At 47.0% G+C, this 27,496-nt stretch overlaps 2 protein-coding genes across 5 annotated transcripts in view; both read left to right on the forward strand.

Annotated features, from left to right (window-relative positions):
• Positions 1–1,386: 1,386 nt before the first annotated feature.
• LOC308063748 (uncharacterized protein) lies at positions 1,387–8,131 on the forward strand. Its single transcript, XM_080387106.1, has 7 exons — positions 1,387–3,653; positions 4,279–4,353; positions 4,558–4,626; positions 4,718–4,816; positions 5,851–5,913; positions 6,347–6,521; positions 6,888–8,131. The coding sequence occupies exons 1-7, from the start codon at positions 3,536–3,538 to the stop codon at positions 7,780–7,782; spliced, it is 1,494 nt and encodes a 497-aa protein (XP_080243232.1). The 5' UTR covers positions 1,387–3,535; the 3' UTR covers positions 7,783–8,131.
• Positions 8,132–12,059: 3,928 nt separating this feature from the next.
• Positions 12,060–27,496, forward strand: part of HDAC11 (histone deacetylase 11) — a 31,978-nt gene continuing 16,541 nt past the window's right edge. For 2 of the 4 annotated variants that reach the window (XM_080387108.1, XM_080387110.1), the window contains exons 1-3: positions 12,064–13,749; positions 15,326–15,474; positions 24,567–24,683. In XM_080387108.1, the coding sequence (XP_080243234.1) occupies positions 13,379–13,749; positions 15,326–15,474; positions 24,567–24,683 (637 nt within the window). In that variant the 5' untranslated portion in view covers positions 12,064–13,378. Of the gene's footprint in view, positions 13,750–15,325; positions 15,475–18,556; positions 18,658–24,566; positions 24,684–27,496 lie in introns of all 4 variants that reach the window. The other 2 variants (XM_080387107.1, XM_080387109.1) reach the window with 2 other exon arrangements.

Genomic DNA, 27,496 nt, shown 5'->3' on the forward strand with positions numbered 1-27,496 from the left:
CGAGTCCACCACCGCTACCGAGCCCTCCGAGCCCCTCACTGCTACCGACAACTTCGAGCACTCCGAGTCCACCACCGCTACCGAGCCCTCCGAGCCCTGCGAGCCCCCTGCAACTACCGAGCCCTCCGAGCCCCTCACTGCTACCGAGACCTCCGAGCACTGTAAGCCCTCCACTACTACCGAGCCCTCCGAGCCCCTCTCTGCTACCGAGACCTCCGAGCTCTCCGAGCCCCCCGCTGCTACCGAGCACCCACCACTTTTGAGCCCTCCAAGGCCTCCGACCTCCCACTGCTGCCAAGCCCTCTGAGAACCCTGAGGGCCCTGAGCCTCCTGAGACCCCTGAGCTCACTGCTCCAGCTGCACAGCAGGGGCTGAAGGCAGCCACACCAGGGTAGGAGTTGGGGGTGCACTGACAGAGCACCAACCGACAGCTTCGCGGCTCAGCCACTGAACACAAAAGACAGTGTGACACAGAGCTGTCACACAAGTGTCCAGGGGGTACCAACAGCAAACCAAGCGAGGCACCAGCACCGTCTGGGCTCCACGGCTGGGCGCAGCCGTGGATGCCCACTATGTCGGCAGGCAGGAGCTGGGAACGGGATCATGGGGAAAGACCCAATGGCGGCACTACGCGCTCTGCTCCACAGCTCACCACGTATCAACGCATCCCTGACTGCCAACCTGCTGCAAACAGGTCATTAGCCTGAGGGGCAGGTCCTGTGCCTTTCTCCTACAACGCAAGGCACCCTCTGATGCCATCCGGGCTGCTCCTGAAGTGATTAAAGAGCTGGGAGAACAGGAAGCATGGTCAGGTCTCCTTCTCAATACAGTTCTCCTGCGTGGATCGCAGAGAAACCTCATGGCAAGTGGTGACTAGCGGTAGATGACAGAGCCCTGAGCACTGCCGCTGAACAGCGCCCTGCGGCTGCTCCCGGTCCGAGTGGTAGAGTCCCTTGTGTCAACGAAGAAGCCCTGCCAGGAGTGGTGGCAGTAGCTGGGAAGGATAGGTGGTGTTGGCTCCCCGTGTCGGGGACAGATAGGGAGAGGTCTCCTTTCACCAGGTGGGGACTGCCGTTTACATGGGCCGCCTGACCTCAGTCTTTTGAACATTGTCCTGCCATTGCTCCTGCTCCACCAGATGCAGAGCTGGAAGCATCAACATTAGCGCAGAGGTCGCTGTGATGCAGTTACTGTGTGACAGAAGGTGTGAAAGCCAGCGTCGCTGCAGCGAGGCTCCAATCCATCCCTTCCCGCTTTGTAGGCTACAGCGTGGCCAGACGTGCATCTAAAACCTCTGGCTGCCGAGTCTCATGGCTAAGGCAGAGTGAAATACGGGATCATGGAATGTTTGGGGTTGGAAGGGACCTTTACAGGTTATTGAGTCCAACCCCCCTGCAACGAGCAGAGCCACCTTCAACGGGATCACTTTGCTCAGCTGAGCTTGAATGTTTCCAGGGATGGGGCATCCACCACCTCTCTGGGCAACCTGTTCCAGTGTTTCACCACCCTCAGCATAAAAAAAAACCACCTGCTGTCCTTGTGTCTAGTCTTAACCTGCCCACTTCCAGCTTCAAACCATTGCCCCTTCTCCCTAGGGCTGCAGGCCCTGCTCAAATCTCTGTCCCCGTCTCTCTGATAAGCGCCCATTAAGTATTGGAAGACCAGAATCAGGTCTCCCCAGAGCCTCCTCTTCGCCAGGCTGAACAACCCCACCTCTCTCTGCCTTTTTTTCAGAGCAGAGGAGTTCCATCCCTTCGATCATTTTGGTGGCTTCTTTTGATGCAGCCCAGGACACGGTTGGCTTTCTGGCCTGCGAGCGCACATTGCTGGTTCATGCCCAGCTGTTCATCCACCAGTACCCCCAAGTCCTTCCTGGCAGGGCGGCTCTCAGTGGTACCGGGCGTTGCCCTGAGCCTGGTGCAGGACCTTGCACGTGGCCTTCTTGAGCCTCATGAGGTTCACATGGGCCGCTTCTCCAGCCTGTCCAGGTCCCTCTGGACAGCAGCCCATCGCTCAGGCGCATCAGCTGCACCACTCAGCTTCGTGTCATCTGCAAACTTGCTGAGGGTGCACCCGATCCCACTGTCTTATGTCATTGATGAAGCTATTAAACAGTACTGCTCCCAAGAGGGGCCCCTGAGGGACACACTCGTCCCCAGTCTCCATCCGCACACTGAGCTGTTCACCACTGCCTTCAGGATGGCACTGTCCAGCCAATTCCTTATCCACCAAGCAGTCCACGCATCAGATCCACATTTCTCCAATTGATGGAGAAGGATGTTGTGAGAGACAATATCAAAGGCCAAAGAAGCCTGGAGAGATGACACCTGTAGCTCTTCCCTTGCCCACCGAGGTACTCACCCTACCACTGAAGGCCACTGGGTTGTTCAGGGAACATACACCCACCGTGTGCTCTCTCAAGGTTTCCTTTTGCACGTCAAATACTTTAAGAGAATATTTTTTCTGTTTTATTGACTGACTTTGCCCTTTGAGGACCCCAACAGAAAGTATTCCCTTAAGTTTCACGTGAAGGAGAAAGGGAAGAGTGAAGGCTTCATCTTTCCCGTCAAACAAACGTGACTTGTTAGCCCTGGGGTCCCCCAAGGCGCAAACCAGGCTCCAGCCGGGAAGCTGCCCACAGGAGGGGATCTGGCACTTGTCTTGAGGCTGAAATCATTCACTCCTCAGCCTCGTGAGCTGTTGCTAACAGCACCTGAGGAGGTCAGAAATGCCCTGGCTGCGCTCCCCAGGTCACCTGGGGCACTGTGAGCTCCGCGCTGCCCCTGTGACAGTGCCCGGAAAAGAGGGCAGAGCTGCGGGCTCAGCCCCAGGTGGGACCGTGTGCCAGCCCTTGGACGGAGCTGCCCAACGGGGCATGCTCCCCAGCCTGGGAGGGCAGCTGCCCCGGCTGTGCTCCAGCGGCTCTCCCCCTGAGCACCGTTGCCATGCGGCCTGGGCCGGCCGTGAGGTCACAGTGGGGCTGTGAGGTCACGGAGCTCCACGGCGATGCACCAGCTACAAGTACCCATGCCTCAGCCCCCAGCCGCAACTGCACCAGATGCAGCAGCAGCGGTGACAGCAGCACAGGATCATGTGGCTGAAGGGAGCCATGGCCCTCATTCAGCACTGCCTCCTCCTCCTCCTCCTCCTGGAGGCCCTACCTGCCAGGGCTGCACCTTGGCAAGAGCAGGAAGCAGGTAAGCACTCGGCACACTTGCGACCTTTCACGGGCCAGCGGGCTCCTCTCCCCGAGAAGCGTGGATGTGGCTTTTCCCTCGAGCGCTTTAGCGAGGGCTTCCCCTGCGTGTGTGAGAGCTGTGCGGGTACGAAAGCCCCCAGGGGCCCTATGTTGGCCCACGCGCTCCCTGAGGGGTCTTGTTCATGGCATGGCTTGAAGAGCGTGTTAGAGAGCTGCCAGGTGCCGGCCAAGAGGTCACCAGGCCCCTCTGCAGCGCTGGCAATCTCCCCTGGGTCTGGCTCCCACGCTGTTACCTGAGCCCCTTCCGGTGCCTGCGGTTCACTAAGGCAGAAGTGGATGCCAACAGGCAATGGCAACATTTCCCCTCTGTGCTTGCTTCTAGGAGAGGATGTTGCCAAAGTTTATCGAGATGCATGGAAGGCTGTTGGTTTGGAGCCCTTGGGGCATCCTGGAGGTAAGCGCTCAATGTCCCTTTCCTTGAAAGAAGAAACAGTGCCAATGTGACAAGAGCTGACTCATGTGCAATTCTCCTGAAGAGCCTCCCAAGGGTTACACCATTCCGAATTCGTAGCCTGTTGCTGTCCTCGAGCCTGAGAGCCATCCCACGGGTAAATCAGTGGGAGGAAGCTGCATCTACCTTCTAGGCTTCTTTCCGCCTGAAGAGCAAGTTGCTCCGTCCGTGGCCCATGCGCAGACATGGAGGAGAGCAGAGAGGGAACGGGCCGGGCTCAGAGATGCGCCCTGTGGAGCTTTGCCTTGCAAAGCTGTCTCCTGGCCCCTGGGAGCCTGAGCTGCTCCCAGTGCTGGCTGCCAAGCCAGCGGGCTCGTTGGGGTTGAGCTGGGAGCTGGTGTGAGCTCCAGGGAGTCCTTTGTCCCACCAGCTCCGCACGTGGTACGTTCCGTGCCAGCACGGTGCCAGTGCAGGCGCACGGTAACTCTTGGCACCATGCTCCTGAGCGGAAGGCAGAGATGAGTGCCGTGGAGGAAGCCCACCTTTGAGTGGCACTCGCTGCCACTCTGATCTGAAGAAGTAACTTGAACTGTGTCACGGCAGCCGTTCTGTCCTGTGCTTTTTGCAGCCGTGGCTGTCGGCAAAGGTGCTGCAGATTCCCAGCTGGGTTCCAGGACTGAGCTTCTGGGAGATCGCACCATGGGTACGTCATGGCTTTCTCCTCCCTTTGAGATCCGCCAGCTCAAAGCCCAAAGGTCAGCCCGCTGGGCGCCTCTGCAGCTGTGGGGACAGAGATCTGCACGTGTGTGCCGTCTCCTTGCGCGGTCCCCTTACCGCTTCTGCGATCCAGTTCTGCCATTGTAGACCGCAGTAGATGACGGAAGCTGCTCTGGCTGTTCTGTTACAGGTGTGCCTGTAGGAAGGACTCGTCCAGCTCCTCGGCAGTGGGATGCTGCACGAGGCTGGCATCGCAGGGGTGAGTAGTCTGTCCGTGCTGACCTCACAGGCTAAGCACTGGTTTTCTGTAATTTATTTGGGTGAAACTGAATCGGGTCCTTTCTGTTAAGGTTCTGCAATAGAAAAGTACCGAGCTGAAGGAGAAAACGAGTCCTCGGAGCTAGTTGGGCACCTAAGGCATGTGCTGGAGGAATGGAAGAGAGGACGCGGTGGGTACATTTCACTGTGCCTCAGCTGTGAGACCCGGCAAGTGGAGGCGTGAGGTGCACGTCGGGGCACGCTGTAGCCTGCGCAGTGGGAAGGGATCGCTCAGAGCCTCGCTGCAGCGATGCTGGGTTTCCCACCTTGCAGGTGCTGGTGAGCCACAGAGATGGTGCAGAGCCTCTGCTGCCAGTTGTGCTTCAAGCGGAGGGCCAGGGGCGGCTGCTGCCCCAGTTTTGCCGTTACGGCTCGGAGCTGGTTTGTGCAGGCATCTGCTGGCAGGCAGATTTGAGGGCCTGGCGAGCGCTGAACTTGTGTTCAGCTCACGGGCAGCACTGCTTGCCCACTGGCCCAGTTCCAGGCAGGAGCGAGGTCCCAGGCGACGCCGGCTGCCCTTTCCTCATGCTGGAGGTCGGTGGGGATGCTGGTTCGGCAGGCTTCTTGGGCTGTGCTGCATCTCCCGTCTACCGACCGATAGCTGGGATGGGGCAACCGTGACCGTTGCTGGTGCTTACAGGGAAGGGCGGAGGAGCCCTTCTCGAAAGGGCTGTTTCCCTGGCCGGACTGGCTGCAGCTTCTTCCCGTCCTCTTTGAAGGAAGGCATTTTGCATCGCTTTACGCGCTGCCAAAAGTGCAATGCAAACCAAAAGATGGCCTGCAATTTCCTGGTCCCCCAGCAGGTCAGGCGTGGCTGTTGCTTGGAGTAGGAACCAGGCGCAGGCTCCTCCCCCAGTGCCCACTCTGGCAAGTCACAGCAGCAGCCAAAGCTGAAAGTGTTTTGGGTTCCAGGCATCGGGACCAGTTCCGCAGATATGGGAAATGTGCCAAATGTCCCTCCCGCCCTAGCTGCATCCCCGAGCTTGCTGTGACCGCCGAGAGGCACAGGAGCAGCACAGAGCGGGATCCCTCCCTGAGCCGAGGTCCACAGCGATGCCCTGACTCCCAGACTAGGCAGAGGCTTAGGGGGAACCTCCCCGTCCTCCTGTGTCCTCTGTGCCTGAGACTCGCTGAGGCTTTACCTGCCCTCTCTGCTTTTTGGCAGTGCCGTCAAAGCCTGGAGAAGACCAGCACAGCAAGATAAATCAGGCTCATGAACCGGGCTCAGGTACGGAGCAGTCTTGCTGGGGTCCCCAAGTGGGAGACACATCCTGAAACCTGGGAGGTGCTGCAGGCGGTGCCTGTGCTGGAGCAAAGGCACTAGGGGGAGGGCAAGGCTTCAGTGCCACTTGAGAAGGCCTGAGTCTGTCCCCTCGGGGTGTGGGAACTGTCTCACGGGGAGGGAGAGTTGGGGTGGCACTGCCTGCTGCAGGGACGGTTTCTGTCCGTGTCCCTCCAAGGGTCAAGCAGCTGCGCCCCCCCTGTGCTCCCCTTCTGGCCTTCTGGGTTTGGTTGGGTGGGACACCCTGCCCCAAAGGGTGGGAACGTGCCTCCAGGCACCAGTACTGGGGGGAAACAGAGAATGTCCTGGCCGGATCAATCGTGCTGCACGCTTACCAGTGGTGCGCAGGACGGGCTAACGTTCCTAATTGCTCCTGCAGACATGATCAGCGAGAGAACCACAGAGTTTTATGATCCCCCGAGCACCTCAAATGTTCCGGGTCCCAGAGATCCTGGGAAGTACTCTATTAAAGGTGCAGTAGCAGCTATTATTTCTCTGCAAGTTCAGTTTTTATTGGGCTGTGTCTGGATCTGCTGGCGAAGGAAGAAGAAAGAGTGAGTACATTTCCCTCCGTCCTCTTCCTCTGATGGCTGCTCAGAGCCACGAAGCATTTCTAGTCAGGCTGCTGCAGAGTGGCAGCCTGGTGGCTGCCCAAAAGCAAGGGCAGGACGAGAAAGAGCGGGGCAAGAGATTGCCCCAGCCAGGGAGGCGCCCAGTAGCGCTGGCTGATGGCCACCAAACCTGCCCTGAGGAGTCCCCCTGCTCGGGGCTGCCATGCGGTGCGGGTGTCCACGTCGGCCAAGGCGTGCCAGCGGCTCTGCCCGTGCTGGGGAGCCTTGCCAGCTCTGGGCCGTGCTGTGGGGGACAGTCCGTGCGCCCCCTCTGCAGCTGAGCGCCTCAGCGGCCTCCTCTCTCCACAGGCCCGGCGCTGGCACTTCAAGAATCCAGCAGGAAACCCATGGCTCTCGCTTGCACCCGGACAGCCAGAGCAGCCACCCTGGCAGCCCTCAGAGCTGGACCCAAAGACAGCAGAGGACACTGCCACCTAAACAAGGAGCGTGCTCAGCCTCTCCATGGCCCGGGTGCCCCCCGAGCCCGTTCACAGCCACCCTGGAGCAGAGGAGACAGACCAGCATCCTCCAGCCCCCCACCAAACAGGAATGGCCCTCACAGCCCCCGAGCCCGTTCCCAGACTCCGCACATCAGAGGAACCAGGAAAGTGTCTCTCAGCTGCAGCAGTACCCACGTCCTCCAAGCCCTCCACCGCTACCGACACCTCCGAGCCCTCCGAGCCCACTACCGAGAACTCCGAACCCTCTGAACCCACCGCCACTACTGAGACCTCCGAGCCCTCCAAGCACCCTGCTGCTACCGAGCCCTCCAAGCCCTGCGAGCCCCTTACCGCTACCGAGCCCTCCGAGCCCCTCACTGCTACCGACACCTTCGAGCACTCCGAGTCCACCACCGTTACCGAGCCCTCCAAGCCCTGCAAGCCCCCTGCCACTACCGAGCCCTCCGAGCCCCTCACTGCTACAGAGATTTTCGAGCACTCCGAGTCCACCACCGCTACCGAGCCCTCCGAGCCCCTCACTGCTACCGACAACTTCGAGCACTCCGAGTCCACCACCGCTACCGAGCCCTCCGAGCCCTGCGAGCCCCCTGCAACTACCGAGCCCTCCGAGCCCCTCACTGCTACCGAGACCTCCGAGCACTGTAAGCCCTCCACTACTACCGAGCCCTCCGAGCCCCTCTCTGCTACCGAGACCTCCGAGCTCTCCGAGCCCCCCGCTGCTACCGAGCACCCACCACTTTTGAGCCCTCCAAGGCCTCCGACCTCCCACTGCTGCCAAGCCCTCTGAGAACCCTGAGGGCCCTGAGCCTCCTGAGACCCCTGAGCTCACTGCTCCAGCTGCACAGCAGGGGCTGAAGGCAGCCACACCAGGGTAGGAGTTGGGGGTGCACTGACAGAGCACCAACCGACAGCTTCGCGGCTCAGCCACTGAACACAAAAGACAGTGTGACACAGAGCTGTCACACAAGTGTCCAGGGGGTACCAACAGCAAACCAAGCGAGGCACCAGCACCGTCTGGGCTCCACGGCTGGGCGCAGCCGTGGATGCCCACTATGTCGGCAGGCAGGAGCTGGGAACGGGATCATGGGGAAAGCCCCAATGGCGGCACTACGCGCTCTGCTCCACAGCTCACCACGTATCAACGCATCCCTGACTGCCAACCTGCTGCAAACAGGTCATTAGCCTGAGGGGCAGGTCCTGTGCCTTTCTCCTACAACGCAAGGCACCCTCTGATGCCATCCGGGCTGCTCCTGAAGTGATTAAAGAGCTGGGAGAACAGGAAGCATGGTCAGGTCTCCTTCTCAATACAGTTCTCCTGCGTGGATCGCAGAGAAACCTCATGGCAAGTGGTGACTAGCGGTAGATGACAGAGCCCTGAGCACTGCCGCTGAACAGCGCCCTGCGGCTGCTCCCGGTCCGAGTGGTAGAGTCCCTTGTGTCAACGAAGAAGCCCTGCCAGGAGTGGTGGCAGTAGCTGGGAAGGATAGGTGGTGTTGGCTCCCCGTGTCGGGGACAGATAGGGAGAGGTCTCCTTTCACCAGGCGGGGACTGCCGTTTACATGGACCGCCTGACCTCAGTCTTTTGAACATTGTCCTGCCATTGCTCCTGCTTCACCAGGTGCAGAGCTGGAAGCATCAACATTAGCACAGAGGTCGCTGTGATGCAGTTACTGTGTGACAGAAGTTGTGAAAGCCAGCGTCGCTGCAGCGAGGCTCCAATCCATCCCTTCCCGCTTTGTAGGCTACAGCGTGGCCAGACGTGCATCTAAAACCTCTGGCTGCCGAGTCTCATGGCTAAGGCAGAGTGAAATACGGGATCATGGAATGTTTGGGTTGGAAGGGACCTTTACAGGTCATTGAGTCCAACCCCCATGCAATGAGCGGAGCCATCTTCAATGGGATCACTTGTTGGGGTCTGCAGCGGGTCTACAGACAAATTAGTTGACTTCAAAGGCTTAGTCGTGTACCTTGAAGACAGCCACAAATTGCCAGGTACGTAAACAGGATGTGAAGAACCGTAACTCAGAACCACAGCACACGGGCACCTACAGCAACAGCAAATAGCAAGCAAGAAGAAGAACACAAAAACCTTTCAGGGTCTGACACATGTACTGTCTAAGATATATAAATAATTTGTATAAGCAATAAAGGCCATTTTGTCCGATCCCAGCCATGCAGCCATAGTGTTTTTTCAGTCTGCCTCGACTTGGATCACCACAATCACTTTGCTCAGCTGAGCTTGAATGTTTCCTGGGATGGGGCATCCACCACCTCTCTGGGCAACCTGTTCCAGTGTTTCACCACCCTCAGCATAAAAAAAAACCACCTGCTGTCCTTGTGTCTAGTCTTAATCTGCCCACTTCCAGCTTCAAACCATTGCCCCTTCTCCCTAGGGCTGCAGCTTTACTTGCTGCTGCTGAGGTTTAGAAAAGCATGACAGCCACGTGGGCTACAACAAGCTGAGGAGGTACATGAAGGTGTCTCAGAGTGAGCTACAGTAGCAAGGCGACTTTCACTACACTGTGAAACTCTGCAGCCAACCCGTGGCTCTTCCTATATATTTATTCCAGCAGGAACCCACGGTTTCTTCTTCTAAGAGGAAAACAGAAACTGGGTATACTTGAGTAATACCAAGTATCGGTAGGCATGGCATGGGAGGGCAGCGGCAGCCTTGTACCTTTTCTCAGCACTTTTTTGCTCAGCTCAAGTCCCCATCACTGATGGCAGGCTTTCTCTACTACCTACACCAGACCACTCTCAAAAGGTAATAGACGCTTCACTGTTAGATTATAGTGACCTTTTTTTTTTCAGGAGGATAGACGAAGTCCATATCCTCTTCTCTGTGACAGGATTTTATGATCATTTGTTGTCCCTAAGGCCCTAAAGTCTACAGCAGGCTGCAGGCCAGACCAGATGTGCCCATAGCACAGCCACCACAGAACAGCCCAGGTTCTGGACATAACCCTGGGAGCATAAAACTCTGTGAAACCAGTTTCCTTAAGCCAGCCTGGGAAGGAGAGCGAGACAGCCCCCACAGAGCTCCTGGCCACCAAACCAGGTCACTCCCAGCTTCTGAGCATTTCATTTTCTCTTGGGCAGCCAGACACTACCATGCAGCTTACAACAGAGGGTCCCCAGCAGTCCCCCATATTCCGTGCAAACAAAATAATGTGAGCAAAGGAGAACAAAGCCCTCTGGCTGCCTTTGCCTGCAGACATGTTAAGCAGCGCTGGTCCCAGTGTCAATGCCTGTGAGGAATGCCCCTTGGCACTGGTCGCCACTTGGCCATCGAGCTTTTGATTGCAACTCTTTCAGCACGACCATCCAGCAAATTGCTTATACACCACATCACTGATCTACATTTGGATGACTGGATCTGTAGTCTCAATTTGCATCGTATCATAAATTTGCTACCATGACTTTTGTCTCTATCTTCACTATTTTTGATATGGAAAGCTATCGTGCTTCAACATTCCTCGTGTTTAAGTATGTTTAAGTATGAAACTACATGTTTAAGTAGTTTCACCATCATGGAACATCAGAACTAAGAAGACATTTTCTATTCTATGGAAGTTTGAGAAGCTGATGAAAGGCTTTTGCCTAATATCCTCATTCTACCAAAGAATTAATGTGCAACAGATTACTTGAAGAGATTTAATAAACTGGGACAATACTGGCTGGTCTGACAGGCCAGTTTCTTTCATATGGTACATTAGTCAGAGTTCGGTTTCTGTCTTCTGGAAGTTGATTTTGCTTGCAATTCAGACTCTGGGACCCATCTTCAAATGTATCTGCACTAGTGGATACTGGACCTTTAAAGAGCCCAATCGCATGAACAGCCTGGAAAGAGTCCCCTGGAAGAACAAGGCCATTATCTGATTCAGTTTCAAACTGGAGCCCCATTATAAAAAAGTATTACTCTTTGGAACATAGTCTGTCCTCCTAGAGGTGCTTTTTACCATTTTCAACATGAGATAAATGATCTGGAAGACCAAGAGCATGGTAAACAGGCCAAAATTTGAGAGTTAATACGTTGTTGGTTATTTATTATAACAATTATATTATGCCTGTGCTTTCAAGGATGCAGCAATTAATAAATGTCCCTTAACACACGACCCCAGTGTTATCCACAATATTGCCAAAACCATTCCAGTTACACTTTGTCTTGACAAGCAAAATGGCATAAGGAGAAAACATTTCCTTTGTCTTAGGGAAATAGAGCTATCAGTTGAGAAATAACATCAGTACTCTATACCAGCTCGATTGTAATTCATCTATTTTCTCACTTTTATGGTGTATTTGGGGTCTAATTTTGAAGGATTCCAAGAAGTTTAGAGAAGGCAGAGTTCCGTATTGTCTGTATTTTTTCCTTGTTATAAGTATGTGCTTTTATTCTATGAGACTTAGGTCATCTTCTCAAATTTGCTGCTGACTTATGCTTGTTGCCTTGCTTTTTGAATTTGTAAAGAGAAGATTAAAACTTGGCAGAACTTTTAAAAGTATCTTTCAGCCAAAAGTATGGGTTCAGCTATTCAAGTACATCTTGTGAAGTTATAGTAATTGAAAAGTTTATTATTTGTTTGAGTCTGATTTTTTTTAATCAAAATATTTCAGTTTGTTTAAAATGCTGAAAAATGTATTTGAACCCCAAACTGTCTTCAAAAAAGTTTTTTTTCAGAGTGGCTAGTGAACCAAAAATGTCATTATTTGCTTAGCTCTGTATCTTCTACTATGTTGTAAGGTTTCCTAATCCATTTGCCTTGAAAAAAACTGCTGGCAGAAAACTGGAGCTCCGAGAACGTCCAAAATCCAGCACTGGTCATTCTCTTGCATATCTTGGGCCTAACTTGCACACCTAGTTGTACTCACAATACATATTTATAAGTGAAGTTGGTTAGTTCTGGCCAAAGTCTACACCTACTAACTAATTATTGGTTAGTTGCTTTCTCACTTCGATTTAAAGGTACAGTTCATTTTAAATTTACTGAGCATGCTCCCCGAGTTCGAGGGCGGGGGGGCATTTGTTATCTACCACTTCCACAATTATTTTATCCTAGTGTCCTTGAGTCTTATCACTTCAGTAGTTTTTCTTTCAGCAGTTAGCACATCCTTTGCCAGAAGGCTACTGATTTACATTCTTGTGGAGCCCATCTGCACCTGTACTGATTGTCCCTTCTGAAGTGCTGAGCGGCCCGAGCCTCAGACCTTCTCTCGCAGCCAGTGAGGCTCCTGCCTGTCTCTTGATGGTTCCTGTTATCTATACACCTCCTGCCTGTAGAGTTTTAGGTTTTTCACTGTATTTTCTCGCATCACCCGCCTCCTCTGCCCCCTCCGGGTGGCGCCGGGGAAGTGGGGGGCTGCTCAGCTCATGGCAGCGCCTCGCTGCCGCTCCTTCCCGCCCGCGCTTCTCCCCGGCTCCAGCGCCAGCGCCCGCCGCGGGCTGCGATCCCTCGGGGGCACAGGCCTCCCCTCCGGGGGCTGCAGGGCAATCCCCCGCCCGCAGCTCCCTACTTCCCTGCCCTCCGTGCTCGCAGGGCTCTGCCTCACATTTTTTTCCCTCACAACTCTTGTCTCCGTGGTGTTTCACCCTTCCTGAAGCAGGTTTTCCCCAGGTTGCTGCGGCCGAGGGGCTGGGCCGGGCCCTGTGGCGGGCGGCTGCTGGGCGGGACTCGCCTCACAGGGACCTCACATCAACTTTTGTCTGGAACTCTGATAAACAGACGACATTACTCCTCAGAGAAAAAGAGTGCTTCTCAGTACACTTCTGTACATTTATCCTTGGTGTGATAGATACTGCTGCTATTAATGGACCATTTTTCATTATGGTTTATTGATTTAGGTGTATGACTGCATAAGAAATGCTTTTTTGTATGTATTCAGGCAGGATTAGTAAAGTACACTTAGATATTAGCTCTTGGCTTGAAACTAGCTGATTTTTCTGGTGTGCCTGAATTTAGGGATCATGTTCCTTGGGGAAATCCAGACCTGACATAATCAGCAGGTGTTCTGTTGCTCAGCTCGGTAACAGCACAGTTTCACCTTAATTTTCCTCATTCTGCTGCTGACATGCCATGTCTCTGCACCTACCCACAGCTTGTTGATTTATTTTATAATAAGAATCGTATTTTCCTGTCCAATTTTTTTTTTTTTGTGTGTGTGTGTGTGGAATCGCTTTGAGGCCCTTGATATAAAATCACGGCAATAGCTGATGCAAAAACTGAACACTGGGGTCGAGTCTTTCTAAATCCCACGTCAGACCCACGGCCCTTCCCGAGACACCTCGGATCCCCTACCAAACGCCCGCTTGGTCTTGCACCATCCTCGGTGCCCACGTATAACATGGCGGCAAAAACTTTTCCCGCAGCCGTTACAGCACAACCCTGGATTCTTCCACAGGCGAGAGCTGTCCCCACCCCTCGCCCTGCCGCCCGCTCAGGAGCTCCGCAGGGCCCCCTCGCCCCACCCCCCACAGGGCCCCGCCCCCCCGGGCAGCAGCGCTCCGCCCCCGCAGAGGCTCCGCACGGGCCCCGCCGCCCGGCCGGCTCTGGGGGCGGCCGCCAACGCCACGGCCCGCCCGGCCCTCCGTGTGTCACCGGCCAGCGGCGGGGCGGGGCCGGGCCGTGGGGTTGGCGGTGCCGGCCCGCCGGGCCTGCGGTTCGCTGCGCGGAGTGCCCTGCCGTGGTCAGCGCGGCCGCGGAAGGCGGGGGGATGTGAGTACCGCCGGGCCAGGGGGGTTGCTTGCTTGGTGGGAGGCGGTTCTCGAGGCGGCGGGCAGGGCCTGTCCGAGGCCTGCCGGACTCAGGTGCCCGCGGCCCGCCCCTTCCTACGGGCAGGGCCGCCGGGTGCGCCCACGGAGCCCCAGGGACAGCGGCAGCGCCGCTTCGCCGCCGCGGGCCCAGCCTCCCTCTGCCCGCGTCGGCATCGGCCGGCTTGGGCCACCTGAGAGCAGCGGCGGAAAGCCAGGGGGAGCCGCCGCGCTGCCGGCAGGCCGGCCGCCTCCCACTGGGGCTTCCCTTTGTCAGCCGGGGAGGGGGTCGGGAACGTCCCCTGCCCGCGGGGCCGCGGCCCGGTGGTAGGCGGGGGGAGGAAGGGGCCGGGGGCGCGTAGCGGCCCGTGCGTGGACGCGGGAAGGGGCCGAGGAGCCGGGCTCGGGCTTCGGGAGGCGTGCGAGCTGCAGGGCTCTGGAGAAAAACCTCTTTTGTTTTCGTGTTTGGTTAATGTGTTCCGTTTTGTTTTTAACGAGATTTTAAAAGGGTGTTTTTGAGCATGTTTACGCTGGCAGTAAGGGTGTTTCTGTCAGTATTGTTCACCTGACAAAGGGCCCTTCTGTCTTGCTCAGTGAGCATGGAAATCTTTTGCAAAGTTCAGCTAATTCCGAGGGAGGGAGAGCGGGCAGGGCAGGGCGGCCTCAGCTGCTGGGACAGGCTGAGCGGTCAGCGCGCAGGTGTTCCTGGGGTGCTGGCGTGTGCCTCTGTGAGCGCAGGGCATGGCGCTGGCAGCCCCTTCCTTTAACGGCTTGTCAAAGAGGGCTCTGAGCTGGCTGTGCCTTCTCTCCTCGTGTTTGGAGAATACAAGACTTTGGGCTGGGGGTAAAGAGAAACATCGGTTAAGGGTCACTGGCATGAGTTCTAGAGCTGAGACCCTGTCCTGTGGTTGCACTCTACATAAATACAAAATTCTTTACTGGTGCTGAGCTGGTCACAAAAGGATCTCTTGCTCCTAGGAAGGGATCCTAGAAATCTTTCCAATCTAGTGGTGTTAAAGTGTCGTGTCTATGAGCAGCGTACTTTGTTTTTTTCAATTGTGTTTTGATACAGACTTTAAAATGTGGGTCTAGTAACACATTTGTTGAAGGTGATGTTTGTAAAACTGGATTCACTTTCTAAGGTAGAGGTGCTGCTTGATGAACTTGGACACATGAGGGGAGTGAATCCCATGTTTCCATTAATTAAAGTCTGCGATGATCTTTATGTGCATAACTCACTAGTATGTTCTTCAGCCTTCAGTTACTCTTTTTTTTCCCCCCACTACTGGTCAGGTCAAGAGTTTAACTGTAATGGTTGGAAGTGAGGGATGTTACTCTCCCTGACCCTGCTGCTGAGGAGCAGTTAACCAAATTTTTCCTTCAGTAACCATTGGAGATAGCATCCTTGGGAACCATTCCTAATACAAAGTTGGTATTAATAAGGATTCTAATTTTTAATTTAGGTTTGCAGTGAAGAAAAAAAAATCAGCTTTGTAAACAGTTGCTAAAAATGGTGACTAGTTTCTTTTTGGCTTTTCAAGGCCTCACAGAACTGAGTTGTATGAGGATCCTCCATCGGCATGCTGGCCTATCGTATATTCTCCAGACTACAACATCACGTTTATGGGACTTGAGAAACTGCATCCATTCGATGCAGGGAAATGGGGAAAAGTAATCAACTTCTTGAAAGGTAAAATAACAGAAGATACCTCTCTGACCAACATTTGCACAAAAGCTAATAGGAATTATGTAATTAGTGCAGACATTAATAATTGCCACTATAATAGTGACTTTACATCTTCATTGCTCATTCTGTAGATTTAAGCCATGTCCTTTAATCATATCTGGAGTGCTTTAGTATTCTTATATATTTGCAGACTTAAATATTAACAAGTTAAATTGATTGTGGGATTTCTGAGGTTGTTTGGATGTTGTGTTACACGGTGGTGAAGATCTTGTCTGTGAAGGATTTAAATGATGAAATTATAATGTTAGAGCAAACATACCACACCAGGGCTTTTTAATACAAAGTTTTGTTTCACAGTCCTTTGAAAATGTATTTTGTAGCGTGCTCCATTAAATGAACCCACAATTTTGGTTTCAGCTTTGTCATGCTGTTTATGAAGACTAAAATGTGATTCAAAATTCAAGTTCATGAAATTATTTTTCTCCCCAGAGGCAGAATAGTACTGGTCAGAGTAACTAGTTTGTTTCATTTAGATCTGGCCCAGAGTTTTACAAGACTGAGTAAAAAGGAGGAGGGAAAAATATGAGCATAGCGATGTTTTAGACCATCTTGAAATATTTCTGGTCTTTGTGATTTGAATGAAAGCATGAAGTAAGCAGAATTTCATTGCTTGGCCTTTACAAGAAACATTCATACAGGACATCTGAGAATTATTTCCACCTCTGAAGTAAGCACCAGAATCTTGACTTGCAGCCTAGCCTGTTAGGTGCAGAATGCTAGAGCCTTATGGACGTAGCACAGGGTGCCATGTTTTAATACTTAACAGGTTTTTAATGATTCAGAGACTTTCAGTTCTAAATTGATGTATGAGAGCAATATTTCCTTTTAAGTTTCCTCTTGAGGATAGCTGCTGTTTGCAGTTACAGTTTTTTCTTTCTTTAGAGGACCAAGCCTGGCTCTAAAACAGGACGTGGACTTCAGTTTTGTATCAGTGAATGGAAAATCCTTCCTGTGTTGGCTGCAAGCTTACAAATGGTATAGCTTGCAAGATCTGAATTGCAGTTTGGGAGTACTTTGCATAGCTTGCTATAGCCTTGTGCTGCCATTGCTTAACACCTGGTGTAACAAGAGCAGGGTCATTCCTTGTGGCTTGTGAAACTACAGGTGTTAAGTAACTCAGTTATTCAACTTGGACTGCAGACAGTGTGTTGGCGGCAAATGGCACTTTCCAGGCTGAAAGATAAGTGCAGCTTGTATAAATCCATTCTTTATCAACCTTATGATATTACTCTGATAATGTTTGGGAAGAGCTTTGAAACGCCTCTGGTGACAGGCAGAACACTTTGTGATGGTGCTCATTGCTGTTGGAAGATAAAGGCAGAAACACATTAAGGAAATACAAATGTAAGAACCAAGATTGGGATCAGGGCCTATAAAATCTTGGAATCTCTTCTTCTAAAGTTTAAGCTTGTGATCAAGTTAAAAAAAAAAAAAAGGGCTTTTTCTCTGGCCAAGGCAAAGGTGGTCCAAGAGCCAGGCCTCTTCCATTTATGTGGTTGATGACTCCTTCAACTGATGGTCTTTTGCAGTTGGAAGTATTGCCCTTCTGGCTTTAGGCTGTCTTGTGTTAATTTAGCCAAGGCTAAACAAATTCTAACACTCCATTTAGTAGCTGAGTTTTGGATCTTCCCTGTCAACCTTAATTAAGTCTTGGGTTCGATGACTGTTTTCTTAACTAATCAAAACCTTTGCCTTTCTGCTCCTGCTTGGTGTCATCTTTTCCTCTAGCTCTTTTCTGTGTGGTGTCCACTCTTTACTCTCTTTCACAAAAAAATCAGTTTTCCCAATTGTTTTACTCTCCTTGCTTTGTGAAGGAGAGAGAAGCCACAGGATACCTTAAGGTGCTCTTGGTTTTCTCTGGCTCTTTGACAACTCTTGGCAACAGCTGACGTACACTGTTCCCTATCATCTTCTAGCAAATTACCAGTGAAAGTCTTTCTACAGTTACCTTCTCCTTCGTCAAGAATGAAACTGTTAGCAGTTTGGCTTTCTGTCTGACACCAGTGAATGAAATGTTTCTCAAGGCTCAGTCAGGAGAGATGTAAGCCTGCCAAAACAAATATTGTTGCAGGTACCATTCTTGTATAACACTTCAGAACAAAATCTCTCACATTTGTGAGTTGCTTTCTTCCTCCTCCAAGTATAAAGTTAGAAAAAAGTTACGGTCTTAGAAGACTGCAGCCATGCAGCAGTTAAATATCAAAATTTGTCTGGGAAGATCAGCATGATGCCTTGTATTTGTTGTTTGTAGTGATCATATGCACTGCTTGGCTTTTGTAGTTGACCCTAATTTGAACTTTCTGGCGAGTATGCCCAGATGTATGTGTTCAAATGTATTGTCTATAATCACATTCTGAATTCTTGGAGTGATATTTTGTACCTTGTTCTTATAAAACTAGGTTTTAAAATAAACTACCTTTTGCTCTCTAAGGGGAAGAAATAATTGCTGTCATTAGTATTTCTTGAAATCAAATGGAGGTAGGGGTGTGACAGAAATACCCTAATTAAGCATGTTTGCTTCTATGAACATCCAAGCAATTATTTTGTTTGGGTTTGGTTTTTTTTTTTTTAATTCTACTCTGATGTAGGGAATTAAGTACTAGTGTCATCTGTGGAATTTCTTAAAGCATGTTTAAAAATGATGAGTATTTGATGGTATGAGCACCAACGTTTCCCCAGTATGTCATGCCCTAGACTGTAAGGAGTCTTGTGATTCTTTTGTGTCTGTCCATCTGCTGTGACTACCTGTCTCTTCTTTCAGTTTAAACAAGAAGTTACCATGTTTACAGAAAGCTTTCAGAGTGTATCAGAATTTAGGATATACATGCTACTTTAATAGCTTAATATGTATAGAGGATATGTATTTGGGAAATTAGTAAACTCTGAGTAAACAAATTCATCTGTAATGTAAAGCACTGAAACAACTTTTATCACGTAAAGGTCAAAGCAGCTTCTTTGGCAGGGTGGAATATGGGAAGTTAAGCAGTGGTATACAATGCCAATTGTTATTTCTCTCCTGTTTCAGAAGAAAAACTAATTGCAGATGACTTGATTGTACAGGCACGGGAAGCTACTGATGAAGATCTCTTGGTTGTTCACACAAGGCGCTACCTTAATAAATTAAAGGTGCTGTACATATTAAAGTGTTTTTCAAGCAAACTGTCTGGAATTAGTGTCAAAGGCAACAGATATCCTACTGGATTTGTTATAGAGTCAAGATTACAGATTATGGGATGGTGTATTTTGATATCGATAACATTGTCATTGAGAATACTGAAAGAAAAACATAGAAATGGTAGGCAATTCATAGTGTAGAGGGTCTACCATGCTCCACAGGTGACCTGAAATGATATTTCAGGAAGGTTAAATGAACATAAGGAAGATTTTAATGTTTGAGATGTAGATAATATTCTCCTTTGTACCAGGGTTTTAGTTTCAAAAATGTAAATCTTGATTCACTCTGGTAAAATGCAGTTCTGCAATTGAAAAAACATTGGAGAGCACTAAAAAGGAGTACTTAATCTGATGTTTTATAAAGCAAGTATTGTTTTATGGGTTTGGGCTTTATGTAATCTCAAAGGAGCATCTGTGCAGGGATTCTGTTGTGCGGGGAAGTACTGGCTTCATACTTAGACACTGCCAGTGTAGGGGAGTGTGGAGAGAGTAGAAGGATCAGTGTAGGGGCATAACCTTGCATGTTACCTGTGTGTGAAGGTTTCCAATACCAGTTCATACAGGATTACATATTCACAGGGGATAAAGAGCTTTCATTGGCTATTTCTAAATGAAACATCCATTTGTTAAACTTCAGTGTAACTTTAAAACATAAACATGTGAGATCTCTGTTTCTGAATATATTCAGTTGTCTGTAGGTGGAATTGGATGATAGATGAGCACAGGTGATGTTGCTTTTATTTTGAAACTCTATTTAGAGGGCAGAGAAGGGATTTGTGTGAAAAATAGTCTTCCAGTTCATATTCAGAATAAGTTATTTTGAGTCACCTTTGCCCTTCCACAGTGAAAGAGTCCTTGTACTTCTATTTCTGGAATATTTTATTTTTGTGTGTAAGAGACCTATTATTTGTGTGAACTTTTTACACTCTTACTCTTTTTCTGACTTCTCTTATGGTTCCTCATTCAGTGCTATAAAGTTAGTGCAATTTCGTACATCCTTAGATGTGAACTTATTGCAGCTATTCTTGATACTGAGCTTTTAATTCCACAGAGCCACCCACCTCTTTTTACTGAATCACTTCTTTGAAGCAGGGTGTAGTAATGTGCATAGCTCACTTTGGAATACCATAATAATATTTTTAGTACCTGCAGGATGGCTTCATAGGGAATTGTCTATATAGTTTGTGTCTTGGTGCATTCAGATGTGTTTAATTGTGTATCTCCCCTTCCCCTTTTCTTGAGAGAGTATTTCCTGCAACTGCAAAAACCGGAGGATGTTGTACTAGTCACGCCAGTAAATTCCTGCCAAGAAGCGAAGATAAAAATCCTTAGTTGCAAATGAAAAATAATGTGGCTTGACATGAAAAGGCTGTGGGTACCATCCATGTTGCCTCATCCGAAGTCGTCTTTGTTATTTGTTTTGGTTTTCTTTTAAATCCAGAAAAATACAAATTTACCAATAAATGGCATAGTTCTGTGTTAGATCAGCTCTGAAGACAACAAAGGTGCTTGTGTTTCTGGGAATGCCTAGGTCTCTTAAAATAATTAATTACTTGAGTATTCTCCATTTAAAATTTGAGCATGAATTTGGTAGGAAATTCCATACGCTTGTAAGAAGAGGTGGTGTGTAGTATCTTAGCAGCAGCAGCAGCTGGCTGGGGGCTGGCTGAAGAGAAACAGAAGGGTGTGCACAAAGTAGATCAAACTGTACTGGAAATCAGTCCTGTGTTGGAAGGAAGATCTCCTGTTTCCCTGCTATAGGTAATATGACTAGTCCTTACAACAAAATTTGACCTTTTGAATTGAGGTGATTCCCCCTCAGTTATTCCTTTGAAGAATCTGGATCTCTAAGGAAATGACTGGACTTTGGATAATATGCTTGCAGTACTTTCCCACTTTCCTGCCTTTTTCTAGTGTTATGTAAAATAATGAATTTCCAGCGTATCAAAGTTCTGAAACTTTTAAGGAGATAGGCAGTGAGGTTAAAGCTAGTTTCAGACCATGTGATCAATCAATTAAGTTTTTACATTTTAATGTTTTATAGATTTGAAAATTATGTGGGTTTACAAATAAAAAGTTAATCATTTTAATATAAGTGTAATTTTTTATGCCTAGTGAACAGTGGAGTGATGTGATTATAGGGAATATTTTCTGGTGCTTGTGTGCTTTGACACTTGCCCGGTCATGTGAGCACATCTGCCAAGAGACCAGAGGTCCCTGCCTGTTTGTCACAATGTGGTACTGGCAGCCTGCCTGGGAAGGTGTTAGGGCTCTCAGGAATGAAGGAAGTAGAAGCAGGCTAGTAAATTAGTTGGTTCAGCCTGTGATACTTGTGACTTTCAGGTGTGCAGCCAGCACAGAATGCATCCTGGGCTGTGTGCATTGCAATAGTAACCACAGGTGGCTTGGCAGCTGGAAACATGGTTTTGGTTTGGATAAGATGGGCATCTTCAGAAGCGCTTAAACTTTTTCTGTCCAGTTCCTCAGTTCATGCAGTTCTTGTGCTGTTGTTTGTTGTCTCTGTTTCCTCCCTACATTGTTTTTTCCTTGCTCAATTTTTTTCAAACGTCATTAATGACAGGTTTATTAGGCAAGCGGTGCTTTGCTGTAAAACATTAATTTAAAAGGTCATGAGGGCAGATACATGTATTTGATCCTTTTAACCTAAATTTTCATGTAACTGTTAATGTGTCAGTAAAGGTCTTTAAGAATATACAAAAATATTTTGTCAAGATAATAATATTTGAGTATATTTGGAGAAAACACTGAACAAGAATAGTCACAGGGTACAAGTCTGACATGTTTCAGTATTTAAACAGCTGTGCAAATGCTGTAGGGCATTCTTTGCAGCTAAAGCAACTAGCAAACCTCTCTCTTAAGAATAAGGTCGCATTTGGTTAACAGTTGTTTGTTTCTTTTTAGTGTTATCAACTCTTTGGTTGGGAGACTGATGCACCAAAATTTTTTGTCTGCTTCATTTTCTTGGGTGTGTCACCTGGTTGTCATCAGCTTCTACTAATCTTAGTGCGTTCATAACTTGCCCTGGAAATTTTTGTGGAAATTACAAGCTTCCTACTCTCCTTTATGATTTTATCTTACGTTAATTCAAGCTAAAACCATACTTTCTTTATATGAAGATAGACTCAGGCAAGCTTCTAAATATATAATCATGTTAATTGCTTGGTGTTAGACTTCTAGGTCTGTGAATTTTCCCTTGAAGCTGGAACTAGCTGCAGGAGCATATCAAAGATTTAAACACAGTGTAAATCTAGATACTAAAGAACAAAATTTCATTATTTTCTTTTTTAAAAAAATTGAGAGGTTGGCTATTTTATAATATTGAAATGAAATGAATGCATAACAAAAGGCAACACACCAGAGGTTGGTTTTGATCATTAATGTGCTGCTTGTATTAACTCAGAATGTATCAGCACAAAAGCCAACTACTTTAGCTTTATCTTCCTAATAATAGTTTTTCAGTTTAACTTTTAGGCCTTGAACACTAACAATTTGAAATAATTTGTCAGGTCATTTAACCTCACTAAAAAGAGTTCTCATAGTTAAGGAATTAAAGTTAATAGTAGTAATACTTTATAAGTAAAGTCCTGCTAGAATAGCCTCATTAAATGTGTATGTTGTTACAGAGTTTGGGTTTAAGCAAGGAAAATTAAGAATACTTGAAGTTGTTTGGGTTTTTTTGGTTTTGTTTCGTTGTGGTTTTGGGGTAACATCTTGGTTTAGTGTTACACTTCGACACAATTAATGATACTGCCTAGTAGTTAATACAGTACAAGGCATGTGTTAAAGCAAAATGTACCTGGTAAAGGGTTAACCTGACTTCTTCATTCCTTCTAAGAAATAAGGGAGTGAATTTTTTTTGAAAACTGAAACTTAAATTCATACATTGAATTATTTATCCAGAACACAGGAGGGTGAATAATTTAAAAAGTCTTATGATATTAGCAAATGAAATGAAGAAGTTAAATGGAGTTGATAACTAAAAAGAGTAAGTGAAGGCATGTTATCGAATAGTGTTTATCTGTGATTATTTTTCTTCCCTGAATCCAGACCAAGTTTTAATTTCTGTTAAGTTAAATAATTATATGTCTACAAAACTGTCTTAAGAGATTCAGTAATTTGATGATGGCTGAGAGCAAGTATCTACCAAAAGAAATAGTAACTGATATTTTTCTGGTATATGCAATTAGAATACAAAAAATGATTGTAAATAAAAAAAAATGAAGGGTTTGTTCTCTTTCAAGGAATTACATAAACACAGTAAAGGACCAAGTCTGTAGCAGTGAATGTCTTTGGGCTTGGTACTGTTCTGTAAATGTTCTCAGCTGTAAAGAGATGGCTTTGCTTACTCTTCTACCATGTGTGGTTTTCTTGCTTTCACTTAAAAACCTGCAGCAGCTTATGTGTTAATTTGGGTCTTTGTTGTTTCCCCTTCTTCCTGTTGAGATTAAATTTTTTTTAAAACTGTTAAAACTTTCTGAAATTTTGTTTTTGTTTGATTATTGTTTGCATTTGAGGTCAAAATTTATTTTATCCAAATGTGACCTTTCCAATTCCATTTTAGAACAACAGGATTGAATCTAGGGTTTTTTTTTCATTGTGCTTGTTTAAAAGTGAAAAGATACTATAAAAGGACCTTTATCAAGGTTGACTGTATTACAAAATATTTAAAGTGCTTTGTTAATGATGTAGAGCTGATAGTATGGTAACAGAATAATGTCTTTACAAATATAAAAGTAGTAAGAGCTTAAAATGAACTGTTGACAAAATATGGTTAGTAATTAAGAACATTATGAATGATGCCGCCCCTCCACCCCACCCAACAGTATTTTGTACTTGAAACTTTGATAACAGGGAAGCCAAAGTATCTTAAGGTATTTTTCGAATATCAGAGGACTCTGAAATTGGCATGTGATTGTTGTTGGTTAAAATTGACCACTTGTACATCCTGTCATTTGTAAACAGACAGCTAGTGGTAATCAGGCAATGAATGTACTGAATCTAGTTAAATTTCCTAGTGTTGAAGAAAATAGGATCTATTCAGAATCCTTGTACAGGGTGTCAAATTCTCTGTACCTGAATGTTTCAGTATTGGTTGAAGAGGTATATTCTTGTTTGTGAGTTATGTTTTGATATATATTTAGAAGTGTTATCGCTGGTAGCAATGTTTGTAGAAGTTCTTTGAATAATCTCTATGTGTTTGCAAAAAAAGCATTTACATATTGCAAATATTTTGTGTTTTAACCTTCAAATTGTGTCCTTGATGATACGACTTCTTAACAAAACGTTTCCTTGAAACATTTTCCAGAAGTTTTTAATATGCTAAATAAATTTTAATCAGTTCTCAATGCTAAAATTGGCACTGTGTGTTCACTAAAGTATTTGAACTTCTTAGTTGAGTTGTCTGTTTTTCCTTTCTCCTTGGTGTATCCTTTTGACTTGACACAGGAAAAGATATTTTAGGTTTGAACAATGTATCAAGCGTAGCTTGCTGTTAGTACTGCTGAAGGACGCTTTACAGTTCTTCCTCCCAATCCTAGGGGTATTAGATTTTCTGAAGTACTAGCTTGCTGAAAAATTGCTGATTTCTTACCACTTGATGCTAAAATCTGAAAAACTTAGTGGTGGTGATTGAAAGGGATGGTTCTCGTAGTTAACGACTCGAGGGCAAACCTATTTGGAAGTTACTAATAAGGACTGTTGTGGTCACCTCTATCTAAAAATATTAAAAATCTTGCTAAGGACCAGTGAGCTCCTTTTCAGGAAATAGCAACCGATGAAAGATCTAAACATTGTCATTAAATTAGGCTACATTAATTGGAACCTTTTTCCCTTCCTTGTAGTGGTCATTTGTTGTGGCTACAATCACAGAAATTCCACCAGTTGCCTTTCTTCCCAATTTCGTTGTTCAAAGAAAAGTTTTGAAGCCTCTACGAACCCAGACAGGAGGAACAATAATGGTAAGGTGCTCTTGATTCACTTCGTTCATATTTAAACTTGTTGATCAAAACTATAAACCTGTGAGTTGTAATATTTTGTATAGCTCAAAGGCTTCAGCCCTGGAGGCCTGTCAAGGGAAGTGAGCTAGTGTGCAGTCCTAAACATGAGCAAAGTTTGCTGCTTGTTAGCCACTGCCAAGGTGAAGGACATACTCGGTTTAATGGTCTGTAATTTGCAGAAGCGTAAGAGACAATGAGGGGCGGCTTGGGCAAGCAGTGATAGGTATGGCAGGACTTTGGCAAATGCAGAAACTGAATTAGTTTTGCACAGCATTCAAATACAGGCAAATTCTAGGAATGGGAAGCTTCAAAACTGGTAATATAGAACCAATTTGTAAAGCACGTATTTACCAAACCGCTCAATACTGTCTGGGAAGAGATGCATGGTTTGGTGCTCTTGAGGCTAGGTGAGTGTTTATATTTAAAAATCATGCCACCTTGCTCATTTTAATGATTAAAGTTAAGTTCATCTATTTTTTTCTATTGTAAACACTACATAAGCAGCTCAGCTGAACTCAAATGAGATGTAGCCCATTTCACCTTATCAGAATTGTTTTCTAATTTAGTTATATTAGTGCTGTGGTCAGAAGAGCTGTGCAAGTGTTGCCAGACATTTAATTTTGCATGAGGATTGCCATTAGAGATACTGAGGAAGTAGGAGGAAAGAAAATGGGTAATAGATGGAGCCAAGAAGGAGAAGATGCCTTCATAATTGTAAGCTGGTAATTAATGGAACCTTTTCTGCCCTTTTTATCATTCATTGTGGTACTAGAGCTAGAGTTCAGAAACAATACAGCGTGATGCTGCAGGAAGGTGGTAGCAGTTCTGATCTCTCTTCGCAGGCACTGAGCTGTAAATGTTATGTAAATGGAAGACAAAGAAACCTATCTGAAATCATTAATATTATGGTGCAAATAGATCTTTGCTGCATTTTAGCTCTTCTTCCTGAAGGGAGCTGTTACAGTGGGTGCATGTGAAAAGGATGGAAGCCCATGTTGCTTTTTTGGTATCTGTTTGAAGCCAGTTATTGAAGAACAGTATTCTGTGAGTTGGCAAACCTTTCAGAGCAGGTCTGTGCCAGATGTGAGAATACAATTTCTTGCATCCACTAGATATTAAAGGTGAGCGAGACTGGGAAGGCATAAATGAATAGTAATGGCATTATTTTCAGAAATAGGCTAATAGGTAGCTTCCCATTTCTGTCAACAGAAATGTAGGTACTTAGTCATCTGCACTGGAATCAAGGTTTCATATTTTTAAATGCTTACCTTCGTGGATGTATCAAGAATTTATTAAAGATAATAACGCAGAGTTCTTCTGTGACTAGTGCATAAAATGCAGCACAGCGTGGTTTTCAGAAACAAGGAAAAGGTTGAATCTGAGTCTGACCTATTAGAATGATGTGAGTGAGCCCAAACGTTTAGTGAAGCAGTTCTCCATGTTTTCTTTAATTTTGTGGGGCTGCCATGAGATTAACTGTTGTTACTATCGTTTGTGTGTATAACTGGATTTGGGCACTGTTAAGTTTCAGCCCTCTTGGGTTTTACTATGTGAAATGAAAATAGAGAGCCAGTTGTTAGTAGTTTATTTTATTTTTTCTAAGGCAAGATGAAGTAGACTGCTTTTCTGTTGTATTTACTTTTTCAATGATAGAGCTACTCAGTGTCTGATTCTTTATAGGGAAAAAAAGGCAGTTTCTTTCAGTATTGTAGTACTCTGTTGTTAAATCTGTGTCCCATCCAGCTGATGTGTTTACAAGTGCCTATGGAAAAGTAACTCTGCCAGTTGTGGGGGTTTTGTTACCGAAAGGTAGTAGAGAAGGGAATAGAATGGACTGGACAACTTGTGACTGGTTATCTACTGTTAAGATTCAGAAACATCTTTTAACAGTGCCATTTAATTGTTTTAAGCATGTCATTGTAACTCCCTGTGTAATATCCAAAATTCTGGTCACAGGTATTTAAAAATCTGGAGCTCTTAAAGAGTACGTCCTCATGGTAGAGCTGTGTTGCAGACTGGTGCATTTTATTGTTTGTAATGGGGAATGTTATGTTTACATGAAGTAGTTCTTTGTGACAGTGTGAAGTACTCAGGGTAGCTGCAAAATATGCATGTGTTCAGAAAAATCCTGTTTATGATGGGAAGCGTAGGTGAGAATTTTAATAGTAGCAAAGGAAGATTTCTAGCAAGCTTTTGAACACGGGGATAGTAGAGGGAAAGATGAAAAAGTCACTTTCTTGATGCTGAAATTGTAATGAAATGAGTATGCTGCTTATTGCTCTGAGCTGTTAAATGAAAATGGCCAGTGGTTTCTTCCTAGATCATTAGAACAATAGTAAATCCTGTGACATTTACCATGTTCAAGTATCCTTACAGGTTGCTGAGTCTGGTTTTAATTCAGGCTTGTGAGTGGCAAGTGTCTTTTTATAAAATAAAAATTGTATATATCTTGCCCAACTTGGACTCCTTCTCCATCTATTGTTGTTCTTGCCTCTTAAATCCTATTTGCTAGTTCTGCTTTAATTCTCTTGTGTTGCTTTGTCTTCATGGATGTACATGTTATTTAAAGTCAGAGAATAGTGAGGTAAGGAAATACATGGAAGTATTTGTACGGTGTAACAATGTCTGCTTTTGTTGAAGCCTAAAAGCCTGCATAAGCATGAGAAAACCAGATAAACTACTGAAAATGTTAAAACAACCTTTAAGGACAGTTTAAGTATATGAGTTTGCAAAGAGCATGCTAGGTTCTGGATAAATCTTTAGATTTACTGGGT

The sequence above is a fragment of the Falco punctatus genome, assembly GCF_963210335.1.
Source record: "Falco punctatus genome assembly, chromosome: 4".
Classification (NCBI taxonomy): Eukaryota; Metazoa; Chordata; class Aves; order Falconiformes; family Falconidae; genus Falco; species Falco punctatus.